General features: G+C 41.8%; 1 protein-coding gene across 1 annotated transcript in view; it reads right to left on the bottom strand.

The window, feature by feature from the left end:
* usp43a (ubiquitin specific peptidase 43a) overlaps positions 1 to 22,005 on the bottom strand; it is a 101,042-nt gene that overhangs the window by 68,240 nt on the left and 10,797 nt on the right. Inside the window, exon 2 of the mRNA XM_056371375.1 lies at positions 20,389 to 20,538. Coding sequence (XP_056227350.1) covers positions 20,389 to 20,538 — 150 coding nt within the window. The remainder of the gene's footprint in view (positions 1 to 20,388; positions 20,539 to 22,005) is intronic.

The following is a 22,005-nucleotide window of genomic DNA, read 5'->3' as shown; positions in this document are numbered from 1 at the left end:
CCCCACCTACAGCTTTCATATGCTGCTGTCTCGTCTTCCTTCCTGCCTGTCCGTCTTTACCTACTTCACCACTGCAGGACATCACAACATGCAGGTTTTTGTAAAGTCATGAAAACACACTTATATGACAGCAACTGCCAAAAAATGTCAGAAATAATATTATATTAATTTTATTATTATATTAATAAATATTTAAAATATTCACTGATGTGGTCAAATCCTTAAAAAAAAAAAAAGAAATCCCAATGCATTTTTACTGGGACCCTGTATGATGGGCCCAGTGAACATATGTTGTATATCAGTTTGGTCATAACAGCCTTCATCAGCAAGGAAGTGCATGATATTTGGTTGGCATGAAAACAAGATCATTTTTCTTCTCCCAGCCATTGCTCCTTAGAACCCATCAACTTGGTTTTAGACTCAATTCTGCGTGATCAGTGAAACATTTCTCCAGTGCAGCCACTGGAAATCTCTTTGGCCCTATGCCCTCTTTGTCTGCTGGCAGAGGCACAGCTTCCCTCCAGAGATCTTCACACTCCAATCCCTACATGAAAACATATGTTGTTATCAAAGCCCTGCTGAATCCCCTGCCACGCATTCATGTGAGACGTTACTGAGGCCCTCCTCGACAGCACGCTGGGGAGTGAGTGGGAGTTTGGCTTGCTGAGTGTGGTAGTATATTTGAAGGTGTGTGTACATGTGTATGTGTACGTGTGTGTGTGTGTGTGTGTGTGTGTGTACATTACATGGGAGCTTGTAGTTTCAAACCAAACCAAAAGAATCTGAAATCACTATAACAATGGGAGGGAGTGGGTGTTTGGTGTGTGTGTGTGTGTGTGTGTGTGTGTGTGTGTGTGTGTGTGTGTGTGTGTGTGTGGATGAGTGAGTTGGGCAGGAGCAAAACATGAACAAACCAGGAGAAGAAGACTGGCCTGGAGGTGGGGAGACTGACAAATGACCGAGGGGAAGCAGATTGCAACCATGGCACTGACACGCTTGTGTATTTCTACTCCAGAATAAATCACTCCCCTGCAGGCACGCAGCTGGCCACCGATGTCATTAGACGTTGATATTTGGTTCAATGTAGGTTGTGACGTCAGGTGACCAAAATTCAATGTCAGGACAACGTCTATTAAATACAATAAATTTAATTTGACAAAAAAAAAAAAGTCTTCCAAATTAGTTATTAGAGTCCAACATCTCTCTGACATAACATTGATGTCCGGTGACGGCTGCGTAGGATCAGAAAATCCTCAACAGGCCGCGTGGTTGTGAACTAAGCAACTGGTCAGTGTTTTCCAGTGACTGCAGGTGCTTGACAGGGAATCACGGCAACAGAGTTTTAATGTGATTTTCATTGATGGGAAAAGGTGTTGTAATAAATATTGATCAGAAGAAAATCAAGGAAAAGTGGGAATTTAAATATCGAGGTGTCAATTTGTGCGTGACGCCCACATTAGGAACTTGTCCAAGATGTTTAAAACATATTCAAACTGTTGTCATTTGGTAAAACCATGCTTATTTCTCAAAGCAACTATGTAGTATTCATTCATATAAACAATATTTAAGTACATAAATGGCCTTGCCTGAGAAATAATCTGTTAACTGATCAAAACGCATTAAAGAGGGGGCGACCTGACAGTCGAGTGGGTGTTAAATGCCCTGAGCGGTGAGTCCCCAGTTTGTTCAAGGGCCAGCCGGACTATATGCTGCATGCAATCCCCTGCTCTCTTTCCCCACTTTCCATGTCTATCTTCACTGTAACAGTCTAATAAAAGGCATAATAATAATCTTTAAAAAAGGTATTATAGTGAAGGTCAAGACCAGATGGGCAACAAGTGGTAAGTTAAGTTAAAAGCTCACAATCATGCAGCAACTGGCCACTGGAACTGAAAATACAATCATGACTTCAAGTTTTCACTACACCTGTGAAAACTTGAGTGATATACTAGTGTGGATAGTAAGAAGTGTGTAAGTGATGACCTAGACGTGATGTAAGTGATCACAAACTGTGACAGTGATATTGCAGCTTGTGGACCGGTAACGGATCATTTACTGAGCTAAAAGGGTGTTGACACCTGCTACAATAATGACTCCATCCGTACAGTCAAAGATGAAGAAAGGTAAAGTTTGACCTGTCTGCCAGAACTGGCCAGGAGATCACACCGAAACAGGAAATGCACGTTGCAATGCGTTCAACGTGTCGGACTTCGGCTGAAGTTAATGCAACACAGGGGGGAAATATTTGCAAGTGAAACATGACATGACACCTGCTCCTCAGCTCGAGTCTGAAGATTGAGACAAAAGTTGTTAAAGGAGTTTTTAACCTTACTTGGATGGAAATAGGTGCGTTACGCAATTGGAACAATCACAATCACTTCTGGAATCCATTATAACCACCGTGAAGCCAACATGACCACTGCCTCCGTTCTGAGTAAGGGAGGAAAGCTACAAAACTTTTTGCAATCACCTTTCAAGTCTTCAGCAAGTGCGTGTTTCATAACTCGAGATATAGACTTTGCCTTGAGTATCACTTTAACGTACTGTCACTTTCCCTTCTTTACTTTTTTTTTAAGTCGTGTGGACTTACTTTTTTACTTACTTTAAGGTGCAGCAGCTACGGAGTGTGTTTTCACTCTTAAGTGTCTGAATTAATATTTTAACACTTAACACTGACATTTAAAATTTCAACGCCAGCTGGCATCTGCAAGGCAGCAGCTCTTACACCGCAGCTGAAGTGGCCTGAAGGCACTTCTGTAAAACGACAATAAGGAAATGTAATTTTTAATAATCCTACTGTGTCAGTGTGCTGAGCGACCTAAAGCTGCAATTGGGAAGAAAAATGCGTCTTTTATTGAGACTAAAAATAATCTCTAAAAAAGTAAATTGTGTCCGGCTGAGGATAGACGCCGATTCACTTATCGTCTCAAACCACATTTCTCATCAACTCGCCAGCTCAAAGGGCTTAACACATTCACCTTAGCTGCCAGCACCCTGCTCTGAGTCATCCCTACACACTCCAAAAAAAAAAAAAAATGCCAGCTCACGGCAGACATCACACACTACCATACACTAACTCACATGTGCCTACACACTTTCATTCTAACACACATGAACACGCGAGCTCCACATGAGTATTCAGGCGGGGTCAGAATAACGCCTATTTCTTGCAAAAAATACTTTAATAATTAAATGATTTTTGGCCCGTGGCCACAAAGCAAGAGCGATGACGTTCACTGAGGTGACTGAAGCAGAACTGTTGCAGCAGAGCATGAGAGATGCTGGAGTAAGTGCAGGAAGGAATTGTGTTTTCGGGACACTGTGGCAAAGCGTTTTTGATCCTCAAGTGCCAAATTCAACCAGAGCGACCAGAAACGTAATCTCTCACAGCTCACACAGCGAAAACGTTTGGAGAAATTCTCATGATAAAACCTGGAGAGAGACAGATCCCTGAGCTGAGCCAAGTGGTTCTGAGAACGAAACACAATTTGTCCCTGCCCCAGCCCTCGGTTGTGGCACCTCACCTACAGTATGTGCTGCCACATTTCTGTCTCTTCCAAACCAACTGGGTTTTCAAGTTAGCGCCACAAAAATCCAAACCACCTTACACGCATGCAGAGACAAACGTTTGGGGATCAAAGTTAATTGACATCATTGAACTACAATACCTAGCTGTTTTGAGAGGGCTGTGTGGTTATAACCATTTCACCGACACATGAAACTATCCTCACGTCTGCTGCCAGAAGAGGCTGCCCACGCAGTTAACAATGTCCTGTTGCAGAGAAACAAAAACAAAACAGCCAGGGCTCGGTGATTACACTTTCCCACCCACCAGTGACAAATTCATTTTGTTTCCCACACAAGTAAATTTGCCCAGTGTGGCCGGCACTTTGCCACCGATAACTGTGCCAGAAACGTGGACTCACCGGAGCTGCTGCAGTTTGCTGTGAGTGGCGCTAGTATTTGTTGTAGTAAGTACATTAACATGTTACGCATCTGAAAAGCATCGCGTTCACGGGGGCAAATAAACTGTACAGAAAACCTTTACGTCTCAGAAGTTGGAAACAAAGACTTTCCCTTTGCCAAAAAGTACACAGGCAGATTAAATGAAAAGTGAACCAAATCAACTGTATAACTGTTCCTCGTTATAAGAGATTCAAGAAGTGAAGACTAAAACTAATTAATCTGGAGGAACTGAACTAAATACAAATAAAGAAAGTGGAATTTCTGTACAAACAAGTTGAATTTTCTAACCAGCCAGCCTCACTAATGCTAAAGCAGGGGGGCAGAGGGTAGGTGACGCTCTACGTTGTGTCACCCGATTGCATAAACATCAAACATTTATTTCAAATAAACGCTCCCTTGGTGTCATTAATTGACAGGACTGAATAAATAGTTTTGTCTGCTCTGCTCACCTTCATTTGATCCTTTACGACTGACGCTCAATGTCTTGTTGTTGTGTGTACGTACGTGTGTGTGTGTGTGTGTGTGTGTGTGTGTGTGTGTGTGTGTGTTCGCGCGCTCAGTAACTTATTCTTGGGAACATTTTCAGAGGAGCTGAAGTAGCCCACACTGCTGAAGCTGCTGGTATCAGCTTAATGTTTTCGGCCTCCTGCAGGATGAGATGACGTCTCCCACTGAGCGTGCGAAATTAGGCGAGCCAATGTTGACATAGCTGTTGGCTGCTTCAGGAGACAGCCAGACCCACTCTTGTCTTTTAGAGAGAGCGGCTGCCACCAGAGCATTTGAACGGAAGTCATATCAGCACAGGCCAGGTTTTCATTAGAAGAGAGCATGTGTATGCGTGTCTTACACCTGAGAGTTCGTCAACACGGTTTCAGCTCACTCTCTAATTAAACAGCTTCTAATGGCAAATCAAGCTGTGCTTAAAGTCTTTACTTGTATCTCACATGAACAGTGGGGAGAGGCGGCATGGCAGAGGGCGAACGAGGTCAACAAGCAGAAGTGGATGTAGATGGAGACAAAGAAACAGGAGAGGTGCAGACAGCAGAACAAGATAAGAAATATGACAATGGAGGATGTAATATTGTACAGGACAGGGAGATAAGAAAATAATTTAGCGGCCGTGGAGAGAGGCATGCAGCATGACAGGAGGATGTTAAGGAAAATATGTGCAACCAGCAGTGTTTATTTAATTACTTAACAAGCTACACAGGCTTCCCAGTGAGACTGTAATCCTCCTTCTAGTGGGGCAATGAAAATGCAGTCTGGCCTGATGATGGCACCAGAGGAAGGGCTGTTTAGCTTGCTACATCAAAAGGGTTTATTCTCTGTGCGGTGGCCATCTTAGCACATTTAAACTCAGCCTGTCGGCCTCGGGTCTAAGGTTAGTCCTGAATCCCTCAGGAGTTTCAGGTTCACATGTATTTATTTTGATTCGTCAGCTTCAAAGTGCAGAACTGCAACTCGCAATTACCACTGGAACAATCTACATTCAGCTATGGCTGACAAAGTACAGCAGAGACTCATGAAGACTGAGAACGTCCTTATTTTAACTGCATGACAACGCAACAAAATAGTTATGGTTGCCACTAATAATTTCCCAGAGGCCTAGGTAACGTTTGAATATTACATTTTCTATCAGATTAACACGTGAAAAAACAAAGATATTCTACTTAAAATGATTTAACACAGAGAGAAGCAGTAAATTCTCACATTTCAGACACTGGAAGAAGCAAAGGTTTGGCATTTGTGCTTTATGAATAGCTGAGTAATTGTCTTTGGATGGAAAAGTAATTGGCCCTCGATATTTTGGTTCAAACCATACAGTAGAGGGTGGGAAGACTGAGAGCAGGAGAAGAGAGAGAGAGAGAGAGAGAGAGACAGAGAGAGAGAGAGAGAGAGGCCAACTCAGAGAGAGTGCAGGGGCACACAGTGGTCCAGAGAAGGGGGGCAATGAAAGAAGCGCTGTCCGTGCAGTAAACCGGCTGACTCACCCCTATTCTTTCAGCTCCGGACGGCTGCCGCTAATTCAGCCTATTCAAAAGGTGGCTTACGGTAACAAGGCAGTCTGGGAGATAACAGTGGAAGCCACAGGCATGTTTAGCCCCTCCCACCTCTCTTCCTCTGCTCCACTGCTTTCCTCTGCTCTCTTCCAGCCATCATAACCTCTTCTCCACTGTCACACCCTCTCTCCGAAAGCTCCGTGTCCAAATCTCTCAACAAAATGATCAACTTTTATACACTGATATTGATTTATTACATTATTATTGTCATGACCAGAAGAAAATAACTTCACCGTACCCTCCTCTTGATCTTAGGCCTAACCCTGTCTGAAGAGCACCACTCCATTTCATACAGCGCCAAGTGCAGCCAGACTCGCCACTCTCTGGCTGTTACTATGGAGATTCCAGACAGGCCGAAACAAAGGCAGAACAGAAAATAAGCAGCCTCAGACGAGAAGCCCCTGGCAGAGCTCTGACGGCCAAATCTGGCTTGGCAGTGGAGGCTAGAGCCATCTCTCTCTCTCTCTCTCTCTCTCTCTCTCTCTCTCTCTCTCTCGTGATTATTCCCAGACAAACACTGATTTAGAGAAATAAACAAATTGACTCATTGAGATGAAGATGAGGGAATTCATTAGCTTCTACAGAGGAAGGGTCTTGTAAAGGTGTTTGCACTCTCTTTGATAGGAGATGAGCTCCGAGGCGGCCAGTGCCAGAGCCTCTCGTCCTGACAGAGAAAAAAAAAAAAAAAAAAAAAACCCAGCATTGTTTATCTCTGCTTGGCATTCTGGGAAAGAAAGGGAGAGAACACATACCAAAGGATATGCAGAGAACTTTTTAAGTGAAATGTGATCACCTGTTAGACTGATTAACATCCTCACGAATTCTTTTTAAGATGTGACAAGAGGGGCAAGATCAGATCCAACTGAAATGTTTCACAGCACGCCTCAGTGGAAGGATCAGGTCTGCGTTTGGTTGACTTTACAAATTTCAACAAAAACTGTCAGCCGCACTGCCAGACCACGACTCTGGTTACATGGTAATCTAAAAACAATGGTACTTCTAGGAGGTAGTGAGGATGTGATCTTTCTAGGACTGTTGAGGGCAGCATAATAACAATACAAGTCTCTTAGTGTAAGGCAAGAAGAAGAAGGAAGGAAGACATACTGACAATAACAGCAACACATAGAATGGCAGCGGCAAGTGTGGGAGCAGCAACAGGTCCGTCAAGAGTCGTTGAGTTTCACACGACTCATCAGGAACTGTATTTGCCAGCATGCGAACAGTGTCACAAAGCACTTCAAAGAAAAGTAGGACACACCTCAAACTTTTCTAAGATCTTGGTGAATAGAGCCTGTTTCTGTGTCTTTGTCTTGCATGAGACATAACGCTGCTGTTACTGTTTAAAGAGCCTCTGGTTTGGGCCGCACAAGGTCTGTGTCTGTTTTTTAAACCCTTTATCCTTCTGCACAATCTGCCACATTGGCACATTAACACTTAAGCTGCAGTAAAACCAAGGGAAAACACACACACACACACACACACACACACACACACACACACACACACACAACACACACACCCACGCACACAACTACAACCCAAAGAGCTACACTGCAAATAACAAGCTGATTAACACTGAGAGTGTAAATGTCTATATTTTATGAAACTCGCTATTCTTATTTGTTAATCTTAAATTTGTTAACATAAATGTTTTTCATTTAAATACAAATCAGTTTGTTTAAAACTAAATGCAAATGAGCAAAAGCGTCTTGAAATGTTAATTCATTGTTCTCTGGATTTTATGACTATGAAACTAAATGACTTTGACTGGAGTGAGATATAAATATTTTCTTTTCAATTCAGGCCTCTGAGGACTACGATGAACAATGGAGAACAGGTGACAGGAACAGGTCAGACTGCATCGCAGCCACCGGTCCTGTTCAACAGGCCCGCAGGCACCAGGAAGAGACAACCATATAAGCCTGTAAAGGTGGGTGTGGTGGAAGCGATAATGAACAATGAACATGCAGGACAGGCTGTTTACCTGAGTGCGACCAACAAAAAGCACACTTCCTTCCAGTTTCCACCGGCACCAGCAGGACCAGTTCTAGATACCAAACACTGATCACACCGAGGACGACGGATGATAATAAGTGTGAAAAATGTTACAGAAATCCCTCTGCATCAGCGGCAGATTGGTTATCTTCACCGCCTGCCTGTCAGACTCAAGGTGACAATGTGAGCAGCTAATAGCCACCGGGTATCTTTATCTCCACATTAATTACAGCAAAAGCCACACGAGACCTCGTACCTGAATCCTCTGAGCTAATTTTACACCTTTCATCCAGTCCACCTCATCAAAAAAAATCCTGCTGTGTAAATTCAACAGCCAACAGGGATTTTAGCAAAGCAGTTGAATGTGCAGTGGAGGCAATAATTAATTGTGGGAGCGCAAAAACTGGGACAGGTATTAAGTTTTCTTATCACCATGAACAGAACTACAGTTACATCCTGAGAGATGGCTGTCATGGGAAAGTGCATTGTTGATGTACATGTATACGCAACGATTACAACTGACACCCTGAATTAGATCTTTCCTAAATTACATAATTCACAATTAATTATGATGTAAAATAAATCTGCAGTCTCAAAAGAATACAGCCAGTCTTTAAACCTTACATTGTTATATTAGATTAGATTAGATAAGATTAGATTAGATTAGATCAAAGGCTAATTCTGGTGATATCCTACATCTTTCTTATTCTCAACAGACACCATGAAAAACCAAAACCAACAATGAGTTGATCCTTCTAACAATTACTATCTCTGTGCAGCCAAAGCCTGCATAACGTATTCCTCTGTGCCATAGAGCTCCACTGTTGTCCAAATAACTATTAAAAACACATCAATGAGCCACACTGTTTACTGGGTGATATGTGCCTTTATTACAACACACATGGGCTCTGTAGCTTATTTTGAGACAGTCCCACATACACCATAATGTTGCTGAAAATACCAGTGCACCAAAACTGTGGCTGTAAATAGTCTCCAACCAATACACAAATTACTCCTTAGTGAGTAACATTTACTGAAAAACTACAGTCCTTTTCAAAAAATATAAAAATACTTGTTGCTGCCAACCTTCAGTTTATTTTTATATCGGTAATATGGTCGGTCGTTTCTTATGTTTTATCAGTTTTCAGAGACATTCACTGACCAGAAGTTGTTGGACAAATGTCATGAATCGAAGAGAAAGACAATGCTACACATTCACTCACAATTGCTTCCTACACACAGTATAGACTTAAAGCACAGGAATTCAGGATATTTACTCACATTATCATGCAATTTGTATATGAGAATGTTTGTGTGAAAGAGAGAGAGAGCGATTTGTTTTTCCCCAGGGCCGTTAAACTCCTATTGTACTATCAAATACACACTTTTCCAATCCACTGGGACCTAAATTTTTCTTTCACCTTTTTAAATACAGTCCTAATAAAGAGGATATAAAATTATGCAACGTGAAGGTCATTAAATACGACATTTGCGCAGAGCTCTTTCAGAAAAAGGCTCCTCTTTTATGCTCAGAATGTGAGAGCTGATTTTTCTGCAGCATTTATAGTACAAGTCTAACTTCCATTAACTTCCCATAGTCCTCAATTCACCCTAATCTTCAACAGAGGAACCTCTCTACCATGAAACTCTCGCTACTTTTCTTTCAGCATGTCTTTCCCTTTCGTTCCCTCTCTTTCTTTTGGTATAGACAGAAGTTTATCTTTTAGATGTTCTTGAACTATTTAAAGCAGGACATCCTTTGAATTATTAATGTATTTAATTAAATGTTTCCTAAGAAATGTCGTGAATATTTCATTCACGTAGTAAGATTCATTATAAGCCTTTTGCAGTAAATGTTCACCTGCAGGTTGGTGGTAGTGTCTGTGACGGCAACCTTGAGTGACTGTGCTTTGGTCAGGTGAGCTAGAAGTATGAATAAACATTAACACACACACACACACACACACACACACACACACACACACACACACACACACACACACACACACACACACACACACACACACACACACACACACACACACACACACACCACCTAAAAGAGGCTCACTGCTTTGTAAGATGGGAGGCCAGAGAGAGAGAGAGAGACAGAGAGAAGAGAGAGAGAGAAGGCAAGGGTAACTCTTTCTGCTCTTGTCATACATGCAAGAAGGGTTTTTAAAAGCTCATCCTGCAAACTCTTGATCCGCTGTCACACATGAACACACACCCACATGGAAAGGACACCAGCAGGACACGAGGGAACTGCAGAGGACAGGAGGTGGTCAGTAGGATGCACCCGCTGCCATCTCCTAAGCATGAATCAATTGCTAGGCTAATGTTGCTGCCACTTATGGATCTCCTGTGTTTATCTGTGTGTGTGTGTGTGTGTGTGTGTGTGTGTGTGTGTGTGTGTGTGTGTGTGTGTGTGTGTGTGTCTGTCTGTGTCTGTTATGCCCCCTGAGAGGACATATTTAATTTTTCATAACATCCCCGCAGCATGGCATTTCAGTCACAGCACTCCTCTGCGGGGTTGGGCTGCTCCACGGCTGGGTGGGGGGTCTCCACTTCAGATCTCCCGACTCACAAGCTGGGGCTACTCTGGTTTCTACTTGCCTCTATGTTACTTGGTTCCCTGCGAAGAAATGTCATGCATGATTTCTGTGATTTCCACTGCTAGGCTGAACAGGTCTATCCGGATCTTTTAGCAGACATCGTCATGACAGGCAACGATGTTCCTAAAAGAGATGTGTTTTTTTCAGTTGTGTGGTGGTTTTGATTTAATTAAATTTGCTTTCAAGGCAGGGTTGTAATATTTTGAGCCGATCCTGAACCGGTTTTATGTGTCACGAGCCTGGGACTCCTCTGGTTGGATAGTCCTCTGGGAGCAACAACATCCAACCATTTTTGTGTCATTCTGTGTAGTCTGGGAAGGTTGAATCATCTTGAAATGGATGTCATTTCGGGAAGGCAATACAATAAATGATTGGTACCGCTCCCCTGACTCCACTGTTATCAGTCTATACTTCCAATTTTCTCTCCCTTAAAACTGTCATCTCCAAAGCGGAGGGCTGTGAACACAGTGAAGCCTTCAGCAGCTAAAAAGCTAAATATTTTCTTCAAGAGTTGGTGGAGACCAAACCTGAGCAAGACAGAGAGTGAAATATTGAACTGACATTCATCAGGTGGATAGAAATAAGTGTAATTAAAAGTAAACAGTAGTAAAAGTATATATAATTCAAAAGAATGTTAATGTTGCTCTGTGTGCTGAATGTGTAAATAGGTAATTGTTTAACATGTTGTTTAACATGTTCCCCTATAAATTTTATAAAGGTAGCAAGATGTGCTGCGCCCAAGTGTCCAAAAAAAAAAAAATCAGTTAATGAAAGTTTAAGCTTTAATGGTCGTCAATGGTTGTTAAAAAAGAGATTGTTCAAAAGGTTTTTTGACTGAGCTGAAATCAATACTGGTGTTTTTATTTCCAGACCTTGACATCTTGTGATAACGGAACTTGTGTTGCGGTCTGGCTGTATAAGGCCAGCGGCGTGTTACAATTGTCTTTTCTTCCTTCCTCACATCCTCTCTGAGTACTTCCCCCTTGTTGTCATACTGCATTCATACAGATGTTTTTTTCAAGTGAGATGGTTAGAAAGCACAGGTAAAACAGAGCAGTGTTTCATCCTCCGTGCTGTGTGAGCATTTGTTACTGTGTGCGTGCTAGCACACTGAAAGACAGCCAAGTTTCCTTCTCCCGCCTTCTTAATCTCTGTCACTTTATATCTTTTATCTTTGTCTTTTTCTTATAATTTGCTTCAGTGAATTTCTAAAGGGATGAGACAAAGTGGCAGAGGGAAATGTGGAGACATAAATCAGTGTTAAACAGTTGAAGGGCGTCTCGAGTTCCAAGTTTCTAAGCGAGCAGGAGCTTTTTCGCAAGCGCCGATATATAGGTGAGGCGTATTGGCAATTCATAGGTGACACAAAGGAATGCTAAAGAGCTGTCAGAGCAACTTCATTCACAGGGCTGACAAAAAATGCAAAGTCAACATCTTTGTTTCATCCCAAATACACACAGCGGCACAACCCCGACTAGAGAATCCATATCATATCTCTGCAGAGGTGTGTGTAAGAGTTGCAGGGAGTGGACGGGGAGGGAGAGCGACAAGGAGTGAGAAGGCCTACTCAGTCATTCACCCCTCACTAGCTGATAGATCGAGACATTACGTCAGGAAAGGGGCTTAAAAAAAAAGACTCTTGAACAGGGAAAGTGAATTATGGATGAAGCCACGGCAAGAAAGAGAAGACAGAAATATATGTTGAGGAATATTTCAAAAAGTGGAGATCTCCATCAAGTTTCTCCCCCTCGCCCCATCCCGTGCAAATCCTTTTATAGAGGGGTACGATAACTGACCCCATCCACTCTGTCCAGACTGTTTCACACTGACAAAATATAGAATCTCGCGGAAACACGCTCCTAACATCGACGTCATATTGCTTACTTACATTTGTATGTCATGTAATAAGTGCTGAAAAGAGAGCGGGCGTTGTGAAGGCCTTAACTACTCACCTGAGACCAACACAGCAACAACATACTTTATGATTTCTTTTCAAACATCAAACATTCTTCCCCCTTTTCTGCAACAGGAACCCTCTTTGAAAAACGCATCAAAAAGAAAGAAAGAAAGAAAAAACACCAGGATGTCTCTTTCAAGAACCCTCACTCTCCCTGTCTGTCAGGAGGAATTTATGGCATCTCAGAAATGTCACTTGCAGTTAAAATCAGGTTGCTGGCCGTGTGTGGGGTGGTAGCTGTGGCAGGGGTTACACCGCTTTGATGTAACCTGTGACAGACTGAGAGCGAGGGGTGGGGGGAGGTGTGGGGGCAGTGAAGGGTGAGGGCGAACAAACGGCAACTAAGGTCCAATGCGTTGCCGTAACAGTAGCAATCAAAGATCACTAAGCAACATTTAACAACGGCTACTTCGCCATTTCAGGAAACTGAGGCCGTTCTGAACATTTCTACAATATTAATCTCTTAAAATGGCCTGAGAGCTCTTGACATTTGCTTTAGAGACAATGTAATATCAGATGAAGAGTTTGTATAAATCCGTCTGTTACTTCAGCACCGCGGACAGTGTAATGGTTTTATTAATACTCACAGAGGATGGCAGGTTAACAACAGTTTGTGGTGACCTGTCTATGAAAAAACTTGAAAAATCAGTCAAATTATCATCATGCTCATAATCCATGAGACTACTAATGGTATAATTGAATATAAATGAAATGACAGTGTCAAGTATGACAAAAACGTTTCGCTACCTGCTAACTCTCTAAATTCTACGTCATCGCATCATGTTGAGCCGTCCCTTCAACCGTCGCTGCTCAAAGTCCCTATTGTTCTATAGGAGTGCAGCACACTCTTGCACAAGCAAGGTGGTCACACTAGCATTTACACTCAATCTAACCAGAGGATCCGCCCGAAGAGGCTAAATTCATCCGCACGGTGTTCCATGAAAGCAGTGACAGTGCTGACCTTTGAGGGAACGGAGAGCCGGGGAGACCAAAATAGAGTAAGATATCATTGTATCATAGTATAAACTGTTCCACAACACAGCAACAGTTTATTGAACAAAATAGTGAGCAATGGCGCCATGGGAAAGTAAACAGACCAGTCGAGAGAAAATAGAGAGAAGCTATGAAGCCATTATGACTGACGAGCACAAGACAGGCTTAGACAGCTAGTGAAGTAATGATTAGCTCACCAGCTACATCACCACATTACTACGCTTCCAGCCCCACCTGCTTTCTGTGGACAAGTGATTGTCACTTTGTGGTGAGACCGCCACTTTATACCAAGAACTATGCACCTGTGGGGGTGACGCCTCACTCCACGCACTACAGTATTTGTAGGCTGCACACCCACACACTTGCTGACTCATTGTAAAGGACATCCTATCAAACTTTTCTCAATTCTCTCAAAGATTTAGTTAAGAGAAGTAGGGCAGTTTTAAACTTTATTTTTACATAAAACATACGATGCCTGTCAGCTGATTTATCTCATTCATCCACATTTACTCTCTGTCCCCCCTGGACAATATGAGTAACGTCCTGCTTGTAGTCATTTACCGTTTTATTCTGAAATCGCTTACCTTGTGTACCTTGTGTATGCGTGGTTGTTTTACTTCCTGCCTTTGTTTCGTTTCCTGCCCATTTTCTGTAACCTGTGTCTCGACAGCTAATAAGACAAATTATCTTTGCACTACTAGTTAGTCAACCATTCCAGCCAGCTAGTTGAGTGTTGTGTATGAATGCATGTTTTTTTTGCCTGTATTGTTTGCTACGCTGACTGACTTTTTGTGTATGACCTCTGGCTTTCAAGTAAACCCCTGCGTGATCCCTGCATTCTAGTCTATTCCTTGGTTGAAGATTGCTACAACACAAGCCAAAAATCGCATGGAGATCTACCAAACTCATTCTTTCAGCCCCCGCCGATAAGAGGGCTTGCTCGCTTTACCACATCCTCTGACTCCATTTCAAAGTCTATGTATTTGGCATGAGGGCCAAGGGATTTTTTTTTTTTTCCTCCATCCCTCCACAGTCAGCCCTCCTGGGGCAGAAAGGCCGACCACTATTTAAAATGGAATAATGCATACATAATGCTTTGGCACTGGTGTTGCATTGGCAAACCTCCTACCCTGCTACTGGGTGAGACGGATGAGTTTTTAAATGCACTTGCTCTAAATCCCACTCATGGAGGGCCTGAGGCAAAAATGTAACTGCGCTCCATGTGTTCACTCAATGAACACTGGGAATTTTATGCCACTCTCTGACAATACGCGTTGTGAGTATGTTGGTTTGAGCTGGATTTCTCACCAGAGATATCAGATGCAGATAGTTTAGCCAATCTTCCGACTATTTTGAGAACTGCTGAGGCCTAAGGGGAGCGTGTAATGTACGAGTTCTGAGTGTGATTATGACCTTTAATATCGTGTAATCTTCCATGGCTCATAGGCAGTGGCAGCTGTGTTCTGCACTGTAACCAGCAGGTCAGGAAAAGGCCTCTCTCACTTGTAGCTAAAGCTATTCCTCTCTCTTTTTTCCAACACTCGCTGGAAGACAAAAGCTGCCTGTTTGGCAGCATTTGAACCGTTGGAGATGACACTAATCTGAGTTTTTCAGCACTTGCTTGTGTCTATTATATATTTAAATAACTGTTGTAACGCTGCTCGTCCATCGCTGACAATGAGAAAAGAATGATGATGATTTGAGAGACGTTATTGTGCACAAAGCCATGACTCCAATTGGATCTTGTGTTAGCCGGTGAGGAATGCCGCTGATGTGGTGCCAGTGAAGCGAGAGAGAAACCAAGTGAGTTTAGTGAGGTCCTGTTGGAGGGAGGATTAACATTACTGAGCTGCCTTCGTGTGTGTTCACAGTCTTGCGTTACATAATGTTTCTCGAGGTGAAGCTGTGGGACTGGTAGCACTGCTCGCAGATCAGGTGTTCTGCGCGGACAAGGTTTATAACACTCCTGGACCCTCCTGCATGTCACACTACAACAACAGACCGACAATAATCTGCTTCTTTGCAAATACACTATTTACCAGTTTATGTACACAAATGCCATCTAATATACATACACTCCAATACAACAGTTTTGCAATAAATCCAAGCTTTATGATGCCGATCATTTTTTTTCAGTTTTTGATTAACACTGTGTCTGAGAGGTTTAACTCATTCTGGAGGCTGTAGTTAATAGCGGGTTGTACAAAGGGACCCTCAGAGATTGGCTGTCTCTCTGATGAGATTCCAAATGAATTCCCATGAATTCTCTAGACCACTTAGCCAATTCAAACTCGCAGGAGGGCAGAAACCTGGAAAACTGGTCATATTCAGATCGTCCAATAATTGCCCAAGTTTTTCAGGATATATTCACAACCATAAGACGGCTCAGTGTGATAAAGATGCACGTCTGTATTCACTAGTAAAACCAAACGGCGCGTATTGACAACATATGTTCATGTTTTACTGACAATCTACGTATAGCTTTGAGTGAAGTATATAGTGAGACACAAACATGAATATTGCACTCGCTCAGAGAGGAACTCATTACACTTGTTCTCTGAGAATTTCAACACACCTCCAGAGAACAAATCACGATGGAAATAAAAATGAGAGCGCAAAAATGTCACAACATTACAGGGCTGTCAAAAAAGGCAGGTAATGCACAGGTTGAAAGGAAAAAAAAAAAAAAATGTCATCACTACAACACAAAGAGCTGTTCTCCCAAGAAGGTTACATCAGTTGTTAACAGGCTTTAACAACAGCATGCCTGTCAAATACTCAGATGTATTGAAGAAAACTTAACCAAAATTCTAAAGATTCTCTCTCATGTATAAAAAAATAAAAAAATAAAATAAAATAAAGGCCTTGGAAAAATTCTACATCACAAAATATCAGTTTGACATAAATGTCCTCAACAGGGTGAAGATGTCACATTTTTTTCAAGCCGCGCAACAAACTTCATATACACTTTCAGGTCTCTTAAGTCGATACAAAATACAGGACTTTGCATAAGAAACATTTAGAGGACTAGGTGGGTCAGGTGAAGTGTGAGGATCGACCGCAGGCCGAGGTGCCATTCAGTAAAATGTCTGTGAAACTGACAGGGACACAGTTGACGCTGTTAAGTTTCTGACAGCTCAGCATGACCTGTATCATCCCAGATGCCCGTTTCCCAGGCTCCGGTGACAGACCGAGCAGTCAAAGTCACTTTCCTGCCTCCATTTCCCTCTACCGCCCAACTCAGCCACCGCTCCATCTTACTCTAGTATTTGTCCTTCAGCCCTGCCAAAAGATTTCACTTCACTTATCTTGTAAAGGTTCTGTGGAAGGATCCATATAGTCTTCTTTGTCTCCTTGTTCATCTTAAAGAGTTTTCTAAGTGAATCAGCATAGGGAAAAGGAATTTTGCAAAGCACTGAAAAAAAGATTCTTTTGATACTTTTATCAAAGAAAAAGCTAAGAGTGAGGAGTCAGAGGCTATCTTTACTTTCAAGTGGTTCCTGTAACTAAACATTTCAATATTTGGGGTTCTTGTTGAAAACCCCATTGAATGGGTCAACAAATGTCAGTCAGCCTTTATCAACACCTGGGTCGGACACAGGTCAAACACTGTATGGCTATGAAAGAAACAGGAAAGACGGAACATGAGAAAAGCTTATAAAAGCTTGTACAGAACCGTGAATTTCAGTTGTGACACAAAGGCAGCGATGGTTTGTTGTAGGGCTGAAAGAAAAGATTATTTTCATTCTTGATTTGATCTGTTGATTTTTTATTTTTTATTTTTCAATTTTTTCCAATTGGGAACATCAGCTGTAATAAAGGGGTATGACACGTTGTTGGGATGCTTTTATGAGTTTACCATAAATATATCAGGCTAACAGGTAGTCAGTGTCAGGGATCGACTTAATGTTCAAAGTCTGATCACTGATCACAGAGGAGGTGATCTAGGTAAAGACAAACTAGTTACATGTCTGTAAGAACTGAATGTTACCTGATTTCAGCGTATTGTATGCGTGACTGCAGTGGCCTGCAAAGGAAGCATGCAAACACACAGCAGACTGGGCAGCTTAAGTGCGAGTGAATGCGTTATGTGCAAATTAGCTTATGTGCGTTCATGCTTTTCATCTAACTGATTTTGAAAATGTTTCATACGCAGATGACGTGACCCGATTTCCTAAACCCGTATAGGCGTATGTAATTTCCAAAACTAGAGTTCCAAGGTTTTCATATTACATCAGCAGTATAAGCATGAGCGCACTGTGCTACATGAATGAAATCAATTTACGAGAAATTGGGGGGGGGGGGTGAGTTGAGCAATTCATTTCAGAAAATCAGACATGTTTCTCCCGGTGGGAAAAAGCCTGAGATTTTCTTCTTCTCTGCCTCGTAGCAGCGGCGGAGGAAAGCCAGCTTTATGATACCATGATTCACTGGCGGCCTAATGAGAGCCACAGCCCTAAGCTCTTTATGTGGCATAAAGGCTGCCTCTATTAGCGCTGCTGTCAGAGAGGGGGAGCTCGGCATTGGGTGGCAGTGCACTGACAATTCAGCTCATAACATTTACTAATGGGACTGGAGGTCATCAGCTGGCAGCCCGGCGACACCTGGAGGAAGAACCAGCAGCAGGTGCCGCCAAAATCCAGGCCGACGAGTTACAAGATGATACTTAGCAAATGTAATTAAACACAAGGGGGTTTTGTCACAGTGGGAGTTGATCACAGCATGTCTTCATATTCAGTATTTAATATTGTGCGCACACACACACACCAAAATGTGTAACTACTGGAGAACTCCTGCCCTACTGCAGTTTGACAGTTATCACATATGGAGCTGAACGTCTTTCGGGACATTGAGAAAGTCACTAAAACATAAAATAAATGTGCATTGATATAATATCTGTTTTCTTTTGGAATATCTGTCAAGAGCTGGTTCAGTTATGTACATGCCCATAGTAAAGGCAGCTGTGTCCTAGAGGTTAGAGAGGCAGGCTTGGGACCAAAAGATCGCCGGTCCAAATCCCTGGACCGGCAGGAAGAAATGTGGCGGTGGTCACTCAACATCCATGACTGATGTGCCCTTAAGCAAGGCACCTAACCCCCCAACTGTCACTGCTTCTGTGTGCGTGTTCGATTCTCATGGATGGGTTAAATGCAGTGGTCAAATTTCCAGTGTGTGTAAACAAACGTGGACGAATAAAAGAGACTACAGTGTTTGTATCATAAAAGAAACGAGAGAAGATTTAGTGTTTTAAATTATAACTTGCTCACACTCACCACTGCGTCGTCATCATAATCCATATTTTAAGTTTCAGCCTAATGATAAGGATAATTAACCATCCCAGCAACAAAGAAACAGATGTTTTGGTTAATGTGTTGTGCAGAAACCAGCGTAACAAGCAGCCAGTGAGAGGACTGTTTGAAAGCATTTGACTGTCAGAGAAAATAAACAGCAAACAGAGGGAACAAAGCAGAAGGACAAATCAAAAAAGACTGCATTTAACCAAAGCATCACTTCAATGCAATTTCCTGTAATAGTGTAGTAATATTTGTGGACTTCATTCCTATCCAGTACATTTATCTACAAAAGGACAAATTGTACTGGCTTTTATTTCTTGCCCAGCGTTAACGTCAGTCTCCAGTCATGATAAAAAGTAATCAGCTCCATCATTATGTGTCTGCCCTTCATTTGCTCTCAACGTATCACGTCTAGTCCTGGCTCATTTCCAAGTGAGAGGTTGCAAGGTGAATGTCCAACATCAGAGACAAAGAGGGAGGGGGGGGGGGCATTGCAAGTGTCACTGCACACACAGGTTCAGAGTCAGACCATGACCCAGTGGGTTTCATTGAAAGTTCAGGTGGAAGAACCACAGCAGCACTGCAAACGCTGACTTCACAGAACCAGCTTGCTGGCATAGCTGGAGCAGCTCAATGAAAATAGTCTTCTTTTGTGAAAATATGTGAAGTGAAGTTGTGCTGCATCAATCAACTCACAGAAGAATGGCCTTAGAGCAGACCACCGGTGAGGTCTGCCACTCTGAGTTTTACATATCAAGCAACCGCATCCCAAACTGATGCACTACTCTTATTACCATGGTCGGCGATGCACACAACACGCTGCTGCAACTGAAGTTGGAGCATAAAGGCATCTGCTGTCTTGCAAAAAAGTTAAATGTGGAGGGTTGGGGAATTTAAAGGCTCAAGTTGTGAATTCTTTAGAGCCTGTGCAATGATAATACACTATTATTGCTCTGATAACACTGCATTAATATTGATGTATTTATTCAAATTTAATAAGAGGTGACACACAAACTCACTATGTTTCCATCTACCAAAATGAAGCAGAAAAACGCTTGAAGAGGATTGTAATACAGAATGAGTTCATTTTGAGTCCACACTCTGAGATGGTTTGGCACTGCTGTGAACTTCTGAGGCAGGTTTTATAATAATAATAATAATAATAATAATAATAATAATAATAATAATAATAATGCTGTTAATGAGTCCATAAAGCATAATTGGAAGGGTTTGTTGTTAGAATTGAGTTAAGTGATAGAGATCCATGGAGGTTCTGTGTGTGTTTGTGCGTGGGTGTGAGACAGAGACAGAGAGGGTCAAAGACACAACAGAGCAACATCTCTCAGACCAGAAGATAAAGTCAGGTTACGTTACAAAAAGATATTAAAATGTCCAAACAAGCGAGCAACAGCAGGACCTGGGTTCTAAGTGTTCCTTGAGCTTAACCACTGATCACATTTTAAACCAGTCAAAGCAAAAAAAAAAAAATACCAGCGACGTGGACTCACCTTGGCATTAGCTTTGGTCTTGCTGTTGCTGTTATTGTTGGGGCCAGGACTGGCATCTTCATGAACTCTGTCCAGAAGCCAGAGGAGGAACTCGAGGGCATCATGCTGAGAGTTTCCCCGAAACTGAGAGCCGTATTTGGCCACTATGCTCTGAAGAGAGGAGAGACACATCATAATTAATCACTTTGGGTGATTTCAAAAGCCATTAAATATTGATGTCCTTCCTGACAAAATGAGGTCACGATCACACAGAACACGGGAAATTGTCATTTGTGAGTTAGAGTTGGTTCGGCGTGGAGCGTTCAGGGGAGAGATGGAAAAAAGCAGGGGCATTTCTCTCTCTTATTATCACTTAATGTAAACTCATTTAAAAAAGCTGGTCACACATTATTTGGCTATGAAAAGATCATTTTATAAAAATCACTCATTATTCTCTTTGGACGTTACTCCATGGAAAAAATTTACTTTTTATTATATCTGAAAAGTTAAGTGTTCACTCCAAGCAGAGAGCAGCTGCAATGTGGACAACAGACAGTAAATCGGGCAAAAAAAAAAACCATTCAAACATTGTTAACTGTGCTCTCAGATACGGCTGCAGCCAACAATTCATTTCTCTCTTATGCAATTTATCATTTATACAATATCAGAAGACAAAGAAAAATGAAAAGAAATATCATTTCCCACAGCCAAAGGTGACATCATGTTGTTTTATTCAGTCCAAAGCCCAGACATATTCAATTTACTATCAAGTACCGTATGAAAAAGAAAAGTGTCAAAATCACCAAAAAGCTAGTATATACACACGTTTGGTATTTTTTGTTTAAAAAAAATGACTAAAACAATCATTTGATTATTAAATTAGTTAATTTTCTGTCTTTTGATCTCTGCTCTACTCTCAATATCTTCAGTCTTACAAGAACTTCAGACCAAAACAAGTTTACACAGATCTTAAAGTCAGTCTGTAGTATTCAACCCTCCCAATGCATTAACCTATCGGTAAATTCATACATCTATGCACACAGTTGCATACGAATTTTTATTTTATCTTTTACATTATTTCTACAAATCAGTGAGGTTAAACCTCTTGTTTCAAATGTAATATGTTGTTTTAACCTGTGACAGTCCAAGTGTCTGTGAGAGAGAGACACAAAACATCTTGACACAATGCTAGGATGAAAATGAATGATATTATTTCACAGAACCGGTCATTTCAATCTTGAATAATCTAATATTAACTCAAAAAATTTCCAAATCATTAACCGATGACTGGCTGTAAGTTGTCAGTTCTAAAACAAACAGACAAGCCATTTATACTAAATTCAGATTCAACTGCACCATGACGTCTGAAAATCCTCCTTTTCCAAAGACATGGTCAGTAGTTTCACTTGTTTCAAGAAAATACAAACATCAGAATAAGGCAGATTACTCCAGATTGCTCCGTTCAAACTGTTGCTCTTACTTAGCACTGAGAAATTTACTTCATCCTCTTTTTTATTTAGTAATGTTATTTAATATGTGCCCAGACTGCTATTTTTGGCAGCATAACCGCATCAGTAAAAAAAATAGAAATAAATAATCAGTAGGACCCATTTGTGGTGCCCAATGACATCTTAAGAA

Source organism: Seriola aureovittata, chromosome 3, assembly GCF_021018895.1.
Source record: "Seriola aureovittata isolate HTS-2021-v1 ecotype China chromosome 3, ASM2101889v1, whole genome shotgun sequence".
Classification (NCBI taxonomy): domain Eukaryota; kingdom Metazoa; phylum Chordata; class Actinopteri; order Carangiformes; family Carangidae; genus Seriola; species Seriola aureovittata.
This window is presented reverse-complemented; position numbering and strand designations above follow the sequence as displayed.